The sequence below is a fragment of the Cheilinus undulatus genome, linkage group 4 (assembly GCF_018320785.1).
Source record: "Cheilinus undulatus linkage group 4, ASM1832078v1, whole genome shotgun sequence".
NCBI classification, from domain to species: domain Eukaryota; kingdom Metazoa; phylum Chordata; class Actinopteri; order Labriformes; family Labridae; genus Cheilinus; species Cheilinus undulatus.
The window spans coordinates 55,493,129-55,505,948 of record NC_054868.1 but is presented as its reverse complement, the minus strand read 5'-3'; the positions used below and the strand labels follow the sequence as shown (position 1 = coordinate 55,505,948).

The 12,820-nt window shown below is 41.3% G+C and overlaps 1 protein-coding gene across 3 annotated transcripts in view; it reads right to left on the bottom strand.

Annotated features, from left to right (window-relative positions):
- The window catches only part of LOC121508726 (hexokinase-1-like), a 43,301-nt gene that overhangs the window by 29,346 nt on the left and 1,135 nt on the right, over positions 1-12,820 (bottom strand). For all 3 annotated transcript variants that reach the window (XM_041785766.1, XM_041785764.1, XM_041785767.1), the window contains one exon: positions 6,012-6,174. In XM_041785766.1, coding sequence (XP_041641700.1) covers positions 6,012-6,174 — 163 coding nt within the window. The remainder of the gene's footprint in view (positions 1-6,011; positions 6,175-12,820) is intronic.

Sequence of the window (12,820 nt, the reverse complement as noted above, 5' to 3'; positions counted from 1 at the left end):
TGTTACTAGTGTCACTCTTCACTCAGTGCTTGCTCAGGTTTATTGGCTTCCTCTTGACATGCCATTATTTGGATGAAGATCATGAAAGTGTAAATACAGAACATGATCAGAGACACTTTTACAACAAAACAAACAAAACACGAATCATTCAGAAAGGCAAGTAAAACACGGACAACGTGAACTCTCCAGAAACTCAAAAGGAAGAGAAGGCCTTAAAGAGGCAAGGTGACCTTATTTTTTAAATGCACTCCATCCGCTACCACCTTAAATGTGAGCTGGGCTGTGGGCCAGGTACTGAGATAGAGTATCGCTGCAGGCTGGAAGCCAGGACGGAATCAGAGCCTCAGCTGGTGCAGTTCAGGAACACCAAGCAAACATGCATCCATACGTTTTACATCAGAGTTTTAGGGCTGAGTGCAATTTTAGACAAGGAATCAGACGTGATGCAAAACAACAGAGAGGAAGAATAAAAATGTTGAAGCGCTAGATGAAAATAAAAAAATCACTAAAGTGTGCACAAAGGTGCAAAAGGAGGAACTGTTCAGATGTGCAACACTCCCCCTGTGCAGCTGTAAACAGTAGAAACTTAGTCAGCCGTGTGTTGATTTGTCATATAAAGTCTTTTTAAACATGAATAATTTTTATCTGCAGGTCCTGGGGTTCAGTTAGAGTCTGCAGGGAGGGCTGGTGTTTGAGATCCAGACTTAATTAGGCCTCTCTCTCTAGATAACATCCTAGTTTTCCTGTTGCAGAGTGAATTTCCCCAGAAAACCTCTTTAATCGCCAGTTTACTTCCTGTCCACACTGATCTCTACCACTGAAATAAAGAGAAGACACACGTGAACTCTAGCTCTAGAACATGTCGTACTTTATGGATTTCTCTGCAGCTGAGATTTGACCTCTGACCTTTTAGTAACCAGAAAACAGCTGTAACACACCGCCTCCCTACAGAACAATGTTCTTCATTTAGTGTCGCTGTGACCGTGGCGTTTTCTGCATGGCTCTGTTTATCCCCCTGACCTGTGTGGAATGAGAAGGGTCTGACATATAGACGTGTCAGTGATGTGCTGCAGAGAGGGGCCCTTACATCGTCCCTGTCCTTCGTTAACCTCGGGGCCAGTGTTTGAGCTCTAACACTTCAGGAGGGTTGAATGCAGTTATGGTTGCTTTTATTTGTAATGAACATTTGGTATGAACACATGAACTCATCTCCAACAAGTATTTATACATGTGCATGTTGGGTTTATTCTATTTTTGGCTTTTCTATTTACTTAGAAGGTTTATAGCACCGCTGAACTCAGAGATGGAGCAAGGGGAGCGATCACATCTGGGAAAATGCCACAGAAGTCTTCTTTTGGATGCGATTTTGGTATTTAGGAGAGTCAAAGCATGCTGCTGACTGACCCAGGGAGTGTCAGTTAATGGCTGCCGCCTTCCTGTCCGGCTCCTCACCAGATGTAAATATGAGAAGCTTAGCGGTAGCTTAGCGGTTAGCGTGTAGAAGAAACAGCACAGTATGACAGTTCGTTAAAGTAGATGTAAATAAAGTGGTGTGTAGGCTGTCGATGGTTGAACTCACGCATGACTAATCAACCAAAGTGAAAGAGGCCACACAGCAAAGCAGGATATTAATCTGTGAAGAGAGGAACACAGGCTGGCAGCGCTAGCTGCTAATGTTAGCTACGCTGTAGAGAGTAAATCAGGCCCACATCACACCCGCTGACACAATGACCCTGTGAGGAATTTGACTGTTTTCTAAGGATTTTCTCCTTTTTACACTAGTCAGTTTAAGAAAATTTAAATAAACCTTTAGCAGAATGGGGAAAGAGACACCTAGGAACCGTAGCCTTTTATGCAAAAACAGATAGAGAACTGAGGAATGACTGTAATTCTCACAGAGAAAGTCTGCCCTTACTGTCTGGTATCATGTTTAACTGAAACTTCAGCAAAGGGACTCATCTTCATTCTGAGGCTATGTTTCCCAGCATGTTTGTTTCTCTGTACTGTCAGCTTCAACTCTGCCCTTTTCTGACCCCTCTGACCTCCCGTAGTTGTTGCATCCTGAGGTTATTTATAACGTGAGAGGCGAGGAGCGGGGCAGGGCGGCCTGCTCGGAGCAGCAGTATGTCTGACGGGCTATTGGTGTTATTTCTGTGAACAGGCGCTGTTTACTAACAAGGACGAGCCGGGCGGGGCAGAAAAACGGAGGAATTGGTCCAGATTTTTACAACATCCTGAAGGTTGAATGTTGTTTCTCCTGTTCCACACTAGGCATTTATTCTGTTTCACCCTTGAAATTTTAAATAATATCCAGAGGGATTAACCATACAGTTATACTTTATTGGGGGCAGTTTCTAAACCAAAGACTACATTTGTACCGTGTCTGAGCCTGATTAACCCCTCCTCCACTAGTCTGCTTTATATCAGTAACATCGTTCTGCGCCTGAGCACACTTACCATTAAACAGTGCAGTAAAAAAAGTCATTGTTAAATCATGAATTACCTGTAATCAACCACATTTTTTGGGAAGCTGAGCTCAATTTCAACATCCACATCCAGGCCTGATTACTGCCAGACCTGTTGAATGAATAAATCGCTTTCTACTGTTGATGGAAAGGAGATCGAGGTTGTACACTGTTACAAATACCTGGGTATTTTGATTGATGACTCTCTTACTTTTAAATCACATGTACTGTGTCTTGTGAAAAAGCTGAGGCTAAAACTGGGTTTTTATTTCAGAAACAAGTTGTGCTTTTCTTTTAATGTAAGAAAGCGGCGTGTTGCTGCAGCTTTTTTACCTGTTTTAGATTATGGTGATCTGTTGTACATGCATGCCTCTCCATATGATTGATACAGTCTACTATACATCCTTGGATTCATTACAAACTGTAAAGCTCTGACTCACCATGGTGAGTTGTACTCTTGGGTTTGGCGACCCAAAGGCTCATTCATTGGTACACCTTTACTTATAAGGCAATTCTTGGTCTGCCTCCCCTCTATCTATGTGTTTTTATCATGCAGAGAAGTACCAGACAGTATTCTTTGCGTTCTCAGGACCTCCTCATGCTCTCCGTCCCAAATGCTTGGACAGAAATTGGGAAAAGGGCTTTTGGGTACTCTGCACCCTCAGCCTGAAATCAGTTGCAGGATGACTTAAAGCTTAAAGAGCTGGTGTCCTTAAATGTTTTTAAATCTAAAATGAAAGACATGGAAGCAGATTCTATAGGATGTCGATGTTTTAACTCGGCCAGATATGACTCATAGATGGTTTTAATCCAAAACGTTGTGCTTTGTAAATTGTACTTTGTCTCTCTCTGTATTTCCGTCTGTAACTTTGTGTTTTTTGCTGCTGCCTGTCTTGGCCAAGTCTCCCTTGAAAAAGAGGTTTTTAATCTCAATGGGACCAACCTGGTTAAATAAAGGTTAAATAAAAAATAAATAATAAAAAAGTGCCACAAATATGCAAAAACTAAGAAATCAGGGAGGGTAAATACTTTCCCAGCCTTGCAGGTTGTAATTTCAGCGAGACAGTCATCACAATCATCCTGTAACTCAGTTATTTTCTAATTTCTGCCTGGTAATAACGATAATTTCCTCAGACAGCTGCTCATGAATATTTAATAAATCAAAGCTTTTAATGGAGTGTGAGTCTGTTGCTCATTAAATTGTCTCTCATTTAACTGAAATCCATTATTATGTTTTCCTCCGTCAGTGCTGGCAGCAGGTGATGAGGTGAATACAGCGGACCAGTTCGACCCTTTGGCTCGAAGCTAAAACAACACTGAGGCCAAATCCTGAGCACAACACAAAGAGGCTTATGTCACAGAGCGGGCCGCACGATTCGACCGCATCAGCACATTGTTCAGATACAAACAGGACGCACGAGGCACGCTTACAGCATACACAGCGGGTCATACTACACACAAGATGTAGTATTTATGGTAAATATGTGGGTCTCATTATTTAGTCCTTCATCAGCCTTAACTCATTTGTTCCTGCTGCCTCAGATATTTACTACTCCACCAGCTGCAGGAAGCTGCCGTTCTGCTGCTCGATCTCATTCATGCTTTGTTCCTCTTACTCATATCTGCCATCAGCTGAGCATTCTGTTGCCCGGGCAACCCTAGTAACGCGTTATGCCGCCCCCCTGATCCCCGTACCGTTGTGGCCCTACTAGACATTTCCAAGTGGAGTTGAGATGCTCTGCTCAGCCCGTCTCAATAGCTCCAGTCTTGTTTTGCTGAGGATCCTGGTCTGTTAAAACTACAACACAACCAGTAGACCACTGTTTTGGTTTCATGGATAAATCTCACTTAATGAGGGACTTTTGAAAAAAGTCCCTGAAAGCATTAATGAGATATCCCTCCGCAATTGGTGCACATGACCCCTTTGACCTTGACCTTTGACCTGAAAAATCTAAGCTATTCAGGCCTGAGTCTTATACTCCCTTTACTTACTAATAAATCTCTGCTCTGCCCAGATACTCCCAAATAAACAACTTTTAAACTTAAGAATTTCAAGTTCCTCTTTATCATTTTTTTAGAGTGGCTCTAATACATCATCAGAACAAAAGATGGTTTATACAGAGATCTTTAATCTAGAATAACTGCATGTAGGCCTGTAATGTTGGGACTTGTCCATGAAAACAATTAAAATGGATGTTTTCTTTTTCCAAGTGGGTCCTTAGGTTTTCTGAGATATGAGTAGGGGGCCCTGAGGAAAAAAGGTTAGGACCCACTGGCCTATGGTATTTTCTGGGTTGGTAGTAGGGTTGCCACGAGCCCCTGGTCGTGCTGTGGATGTCCCAAGGGCCCAAATCTGCCAGCACCCTCTACAGCAGGGATTTTCATATCCCCATATCAGTGCAAAATTGCATTTAGCAATGCTACACCATTTAGGGACAACTGAATTACACAAAAACATGCTAAAATGTAGATTTCTGCAGCGTACAGATCCTCCTCACTCACAGCTGTTAATTGTGCATCCTGGTGTATCAAATCCAAAATGCTCTGTACCTGTTATTAGCCGTTTTACACCAAATTACCAAAAAAACTTGCTAAGAAACAAAGGTGCAGCAAGAAATAGTACTGAAAACTTTCTTATTCTTAGAGGCTCTTCCATTTTTTATAGTCATAGCAATCGTGCACGGTTCTACAAATTCCCATGGCACCCACAGACTTGACTCAAGGTACACCAGTGTGACTCGCCACACCGTTTGAGAAACACTGCTCTGGGGCAGCAAAAGGGTCCTGTAATGCATCCTTAGCGCCCTGCATGCCTGGAACTGCACGACTGTATGTCATACTGGCATGCCTTAAAAACCTAACCATGGTGTAAACAGTATTAAAATGGTCATAAATATTCATGCACAGTTAACCTGCCAAATGCTTGGTTTGGTTTACCTCCTAACAGGGGTACTAGAAAATCCCTCAAACTGTTTCAAAGATATTGCAAGGAAAGCAAAGATGCACACGAGGCCCAGTGATTCTACTTTGGCATTCGTTTATCTTGAAGCCTTGATGAGCATTTGTGCAAAGTCTAAGGAAATGTGTCACAGCATTACGAGGATGGTGTACAGACAGACAGAAAAACAGAGAGAATTATGTGTCCGGGCTAAACTTTCTAAACCTTCCCCAGCTCTCATCGACAACATCAGAGGGTTAATTCTTCCAAAGGACAGACCAGTGTCCCTAAAGTCTCCAGGAGCCGATGCTGAGGAGTGACAGGTAATTCAATATTTACTAATATTCAACCAACCGCTCGATAACTCAAACAGACCTTCATGACCTCAGATCAATGCCTGACAGATAAAGAAGTTAGCCAACTCAGATAAAGTCTCTTTAAAGCCTCTCTGCTGGATTTTGATTCAAGTTTAAAACCGTTTTTCTGTGGGGGGGGGGGGGTCCTGATCCCCTGAGGGGTCAGCAGTGGACTCTGAAGGAACAGGGGTGGGTCTGACTAAAAACACCAATGAAGTAAAGACGTAATTTGTTCTGTTTTTAAGGCCGTACCTGATCCGTCAGGGATGGACCTGACGAAGGTGGGCAGCATCTTGACGGTGGCGGTGGGGTTTGTGTCCCGGCCCAGTCCGTTCTCCATCTCCCTGCGGAAGCGGTTCATGACGTCCTTCAGCGTCTCGTCGGAGAAACGCATGGAGTACAGGTACTTATCGATCTAGAGACGGGGAGAGAACAGACGAGAGAATCGATCAATCATGTCTGAGCAAGCTTCACTGTCACATAAAAAAACACCATCAACCTTATTTAGATTTATCATCAGAATATAAATGTTGAACCGCTCTCTGAGACTTTCTAATGAAGTAAAGAGTTTATTTACTTCGTGCTCTTCATCATTTTCCACTGCAAGGTCACGTCTGATCATGTTCCTGCTCATTAACCCTCAGATCCTACTATGTCCATTTTGAGGACATTCATCATTTTTATCATCATTATTTTGAGTTGATAGTCACATTTTTACAGATTGAGGCATCAAATTTGGCCAAAGTTATTATTTTTCTTCATGCTAAAAGAAAATGTGTGACCCTTAGGACTCTACTGACTCCAAATAGCTCCTTCCATCCTTGTTTGTCCAAAATCTGGACAATAGCCTTCCATTAAAGACAGGTTTTTTTGGCTGTGTGTCTATGGCACCAAAACAACATACAGCAACCTTTTCTATGCAGTCACTTGATCACCAGGGCTCTAAATTTCACCATTAAACAGTGATCCAGCAGATAGTGCCAGCGCACCATTTTAACCCCTTCATGCAGGACTTCGTCCGTGGACTCAGAGTGTTTGGAGCGCTATTTCACCCACTAAACATCATCAGAATTAAATGAAACGATTGGTGCCACTAAATATGGATGTCTGAGAGTGGGCTACATGTGTAAGGGAAAGTTTGTGTGCTCCGACGTGTGTGCTCGGGTGTGAATCTGCATCTGTGTTTACAACTGGACATGCTGTAAGTGGAGTGTTTACAGTCGAAAATGCTACTTCTGAGTTCTGCAGTCTGGGACTAAGAAAGGGGGACATTTGGACAATTTCAACTTTGCCCTCACTTCACAGCAAGTGGATGGACATGCATGAGGATGCATGGGTCCTTTCCCTCAATAGGAGAGAATATATCATATCTCAAACATGCAGTAAATTTATATATGAGCGTAATCACGGTCACATTTTGGTTAGAGGTAGAAATGCGCGTGTTGGTGATTCATATCCTACATATTTCCTCTGATTTTATATGCCCTTAAAATAAACCTAACATGAACAAATGCATTCGCTATGATTTGGTAGAGGAGGAGGCTGAGAAAAGGATGGTAAAACTGGCGTGTTTTTGGCTCTGATAGACTCATCTGTTTAGCATGGACGCTATCTCACTGAATCACAGTCATAGGCATAGTGGACAATAACTGGCATTAAAAGGGTTTTTAGTGGTCAGAGTTAAAGTTGTTGAAGAGATTTGAGTCAGTGAAAGTAAAAAAAAAATAGAAAAAATAGAAAAAAGAGTGTTTTATTAACAGTTTTCCGAATGTCCAGAATATGGACAAACAAGGACAGATGGAGCTAAAATATGGAATTTGGCACTACAAAGAAAAATTCGATGCATCAATATCAATTTTACTACTCATCATTGACATGGCCCAGACTGTATGTATTTAAAAAAAAAAAAAAAAACATTTTTTTTATCTAGATCATTTTATATGGGAAATGTGGTGTTTTTGTGATTTTTTACCATAAAAAATAACAGTGACATGGTGGACAGTAACTGACATAAAAAGGATGTAACATTAAAATTTTTATTTATTTTTTTTTAGTGGTCAGGGTTGAAGTTGTTGAAGAGATTTAAAGCAGTGAAAGTTAAAAAAAAATGTTGAAAAATGATAATTTTATTAACACTTATCTGCATGTCTGATTTCTGGACATACTGGCCTCAGCCATGCTTAGAATAACAAGAGAGCGAGGGTTAAACTAAGAGACATGCAGAGAGAATGCTGCTGTGGCTGAGTGCTCATTAAAGTCAATGGATTGATTCAATTAACACAAAGTCCCACAGAGAGAGCGCTGCAGCAGGAATCAGGACAACTCCACCTCATGATCTTTAACAGTGATGAAAAAACACACCATAGAAGTCAGGATTACCACGGAGCTTTAATTTCATGACAAACGGGAACAAAATGTTTCAGTCTCCTCAGAGAGCCGCTACAGACCTCTGCAGTCAAGCATGCTGTGACAAAAACCCTTCACATCTTATAAATCTGAAAATAAGTCCACCAGAAAGGCTTCTTACAGACTCAGATTTATATCTGAAGTGTTAGATAACATACTGGCAGGAACTCTTACAAAGCAGTACTGTGTTTTAGGTCAAATAAACCTCTAATCAGTGCACCCATCTCTTTAAAGCCAGACGACTTCACTGGAAAAAACTACCAGTGCGTTTACATGCAGTCAGAAAAAGCTGACGTGTTCGTTTGACCACAGCTGGGCTTTAAAATCCATGTAAACATGTCAGTCCAGCTGGATGATACTAATCTGAGGCTAAAAAACACACTAAGACAGTTCAGTCAAAGACTGATTTACTCTGGCATGTTTACACTTCAGTCAGACCAAACTGGACCAAGTGTTCTGAGCATGCTCCACAGCGTCCGTCAGAGCTCTGACCCTATAAGTCACTGATCATCAACTGGCAGCCCGGGGGCCACGTCAGGCCCCCCAGAGCTTCCTGTCCGGCCCCCGAAAGATGGTTAAATTCAGAAAAGGAGGAAAAGAAGATTTTAAGAGTATCTTTTGGCTTTAAACATCTGCAGCTGTGAAATCCATCCCACAAAAAAAAAAAAAAAAACACTGAAATAGTTTTAGAATGACTAAGGTGATCTGTTTTTTCACAGATTTACTGTCATAATTAGCAAGTAATTTAAAAAGGGTTAAGGTTGGCAGAAGTGCTGCAAATATGACCAGATAAAGTGGTGAAGAGGTTAAATATGGTAAAAAATGGTGAAAGAGGAAAAAAGGCACAAAAGATATCAAAAATGGGTTACAAATGACAAAAAGTAGTTCAAGAAAGTGATGAAAAAGGGTTAAAAAGTGGAAAAGTTATAAAAGAGGGGCACAAAGGGGATAAAACATGCAGGAAAAGTGTTTTTAATGGGTTAAAATCTTTCAAAAATGTTTAAAAGAGGCATCAATGGGCAAAAAGTATCAACAATGGATTAGAAGTGGCAAGAATTGGTTTAAAAGTTGCAAAAAATGTTGAAAAAAGTAATAAAAATGGGTTAAAAAGTGGCAAAAATTGATAAGAGTGTCCAGAGGGGATAAAACATGCAGGAAAAGTGTTTTAAATGGGGTTAAAATCTTTCAAAAATTGGGTTAAAGAGGCAAAAAGTATCAACAATGGGTTAAAAGTGGTGGCAGATACTCTAGCAGACATGGTGAAGAGAGCAGCTTTTAGAATAACTGAAACAGGAGAGCAGGTTGAAAAATCTCAAATTACCCTTTAATGCAACCACTGAATGGAACTGAGATTAGGGCAGACCGACCCAGGACTCTCTTTGTTGCTGTTACATAATCACAGAGGCACAGCACACTCACAAAGCCATGAAACACAATCCTCACATTTGTGTCTCATGCAGCTCAGTGTGGCATTGCTATTATTAGAGGTTCATTTATAGGTAAGCAGTTTAAAGGAGAGACTAATGTGACTGTAGCAGTCTCCCAGCTAACAGCTGAAGTAGTTTGCTTTTAAGCGCCTAGACCAGTGGTTCTCAAACTTTGTTTGCCAAAGGCACACCCAAGGTTAGGCCAGAATCTCAAGGCACACCATATTTAAATCAATACAACATAGACTTTTATAATAATGTTACAGTCAAGGTGGCCTGTAAGGAGAGATAAAGGGGAGAGCTTTCTGGGGCCCAGACAACTGGGGGATCATGGAGATGGCAAAATTGGGCAAAAAGTGGCAAAACAAAGTCAGAAATAGGGGGAAATTGGCAAAAAAAGCAACCAAAAAATGGGTCAAAATTGGCAAAAAACTTGTTGAAAGTGGCAAAATAGTGGCAAAAATGGGTGACAAGTGGCATAAAGAGTTAGGTGTTATAAAAAGGTGGTAAAATGGGTTAAAAGTGATAAAGAAGGGCAAAATTGGGCAAAAAAAAAGTGGTCAAACGAAGGAAAAGTGGGTGAAAATTGGCAGAAAAGGTGGCATAAATGGGTTAAAAGTGTCAAAAATGTGGCAAAATAGATCACAAGTGGCAGAAAAGTGGCAAAAGGGGTTTAAGTTGCAATAGGGTGGTAAAAAGGGGTTAAAAGGGATTAGGGCACGGGTGTCAAACTCAAGGCCCAGGGGCCAAATCTGGCCCGTGGTACAGTCACACGCGGCCCGTAAGATCATATCCTGTTCCTTCTATAACTGGCCCTAAAACATGAAGTCTGCAGATTTCCTCCAGTATAAAAATGTTAACTTACTCCTGATGCCTCATAAAAATGTGAAAAAAGAAAGAGTAAAAATAATTAGATAAAGACAAATGTGGGAAAAGAAATTCATTTGTTTTCATTTTATTTTTTCCATTTTGCATACACAATTATGACTTCAATCTATGATTTGACCTTTATTTCTTATTTTGACCTTTTCCATTTGTTATTTTGACTTTTTGTCTCATATTTTGAGCCTTTTAACTGATCATTTTGTCTTTTTAAATCTCAGAACCATTTATCATCAGTGCCATAATTAATTACTGGTGATAAAGAGGCTGACTGTTTGGTTAGACCCTGTTTGGCCCTCAGGTTAGACCTTAATTCAGATTTCAGCCCCTGCTGTGATTGAGTCTGTGGTAAAAAGAAGTGGCAAAAATGCAAAAAAAAAAAGCAGCAAAATGGTTTAAGCTGTCAAAAGAACCAATCAAATCAACCCAAAATTAGCTTGCCATGTTTTTCAGCTCTAAATGAGGTAACCGTTAGCCAGGATGCTAGCACCAATGCTACTGATCCAACACACACACTGATATCATCAATAAATCACAGCTGGGGAGGGAACATGCTCTGGGGTTTTCCAGCCAGATCTGTGGGCAGGCCTGGTTACAGGCGGCTACTCGCCATAAAGCTACAGTTGTACAAGTTCCCAAGGCACACCTAGACTTGCCTCAAAGCACACTAGTGGGCCCTGATGCACCATTTGAGAACCACTGGCCTAGACAGCTGCCTACAGGGCGGTTCTATCATTGTCTCAGTCTCTATTATTGGACAAGTCAAGGCTTCTTTAAAACTGGAGAGCAAACAGACAGGAAGGTTGTAGCTAACTCTGCAGACATTTAATTAAAGCTATATAAAATCTTTGTTTATTTATTTATTTCACCCTGCAGGGGGGATTTTAGTTCCTCTGGGTCCCGTACACATGCATGGATGTCTGCAGACAGGAAGTCAAATTAGTGGTAAAAGTAAAACAGTATTTGTAGGTGAACCATTTAAAGATAGTTAGCTAAAATATATATCAACTAATGTTTATTTGTGTTTTATTTTGAAGGCCAGCGTCCAAATCCCTGCTCATCCTGTCTGCATGTAAACACCGTTAGAAGATTTTCTTTAAATCTGCAGTCTGAAGGTTTTCAGTGTGCTGACTGGGATGAAATCAAAGCTGTGCTCTGCACTTCCTGTTTTTATAAAGTCAAAGTTGGTCATGAATTTTAGAGCAGCTGAAAGTTCTGTGTGTGGTTCCCTATGGTCTAGAACTTTCCAAAACAAAGTCATGGAGGAGAGGAGAGAAAGTTGACTACTTCAGTCAGCTTTCAGTCAAACATGGACGCTCTAGTGAGATACTCTCCCTCTTTCTCTGTCTCCCCCCTCTATCTCTCCCTCTTCCCCCCATCTCTCACTCTTTCTCTCTCTCTGTGTCAGCTGCAGGTCCGCAGGTAGGAATATTTCCTGCTCGTTTATTTCCTTTATCATAGCGGGGGTGCATCAGAAAGTTATTCTAGCCATTGTCATGCTATTTTAGGACGTTGCTAGAACATCCCTGTGTCATATAAAAGCGTGTTTGTGACAAAATTATTTTTTTCTAAATGTTGAAGGAGCTAAGCTAGCCTGTTAGCTCAGTGCTAGACTTCTTCAGACTCTGGTCTCCCTTCAAATAGACAGACAATGCTGGGAGGTCTGCAGGACTGAGTAATTATCATATTGATCACCTCCTCTCCTGATAAATCAGTTAAACTGTGGTGAAAATCCCTGTTTTGTTTTGTAGGGATAGTACTCAGAAATGTTCTGGTGATAACTGCAGTCTACGGGTTCATGTAGAGCTGTAAAGTACTAACTTTCCTCCGTATCCAGCCATCCCCCACTTCCTGACCCCAAACAGACATTCAGGATCACATGACTGCAAACAACCTGTTTATAAATGTCTAAAACAAAGCTTTTAAAGCTCCAAACGACCAAATGAGCATTAAAAACTAATTCAACATAAACTAAAATTAAAAACATAAAGTGTAAAGGAAAATAAAAGCTGACAAAGCATTTAAGACGTTCACATCCTCGTCTGACTGCCACAAACTTCTGTAGTCTGATGCATTCTTACTAAAGTCTGCAGAATCATTCATGCCTCAGACCCACGTGGCTGGATAACCTTTATCCATTCAAGGATTTCTCCCTCATTAGGCACGGTTGTAAATTCCAGTAACCTACTTCAGCGGAGGCACGTGCATCTACAGCGCCGTGACATCACGGCTGACATCATGAATCTCCCACTCCCCTCTCATCTGACCCCCCTCCTCCTCATCTCGCCGGTCTGACATCTCGTCCAGCCGCTAATTTCTCGAGTCGGTTTCCGGGCATGACCAGAG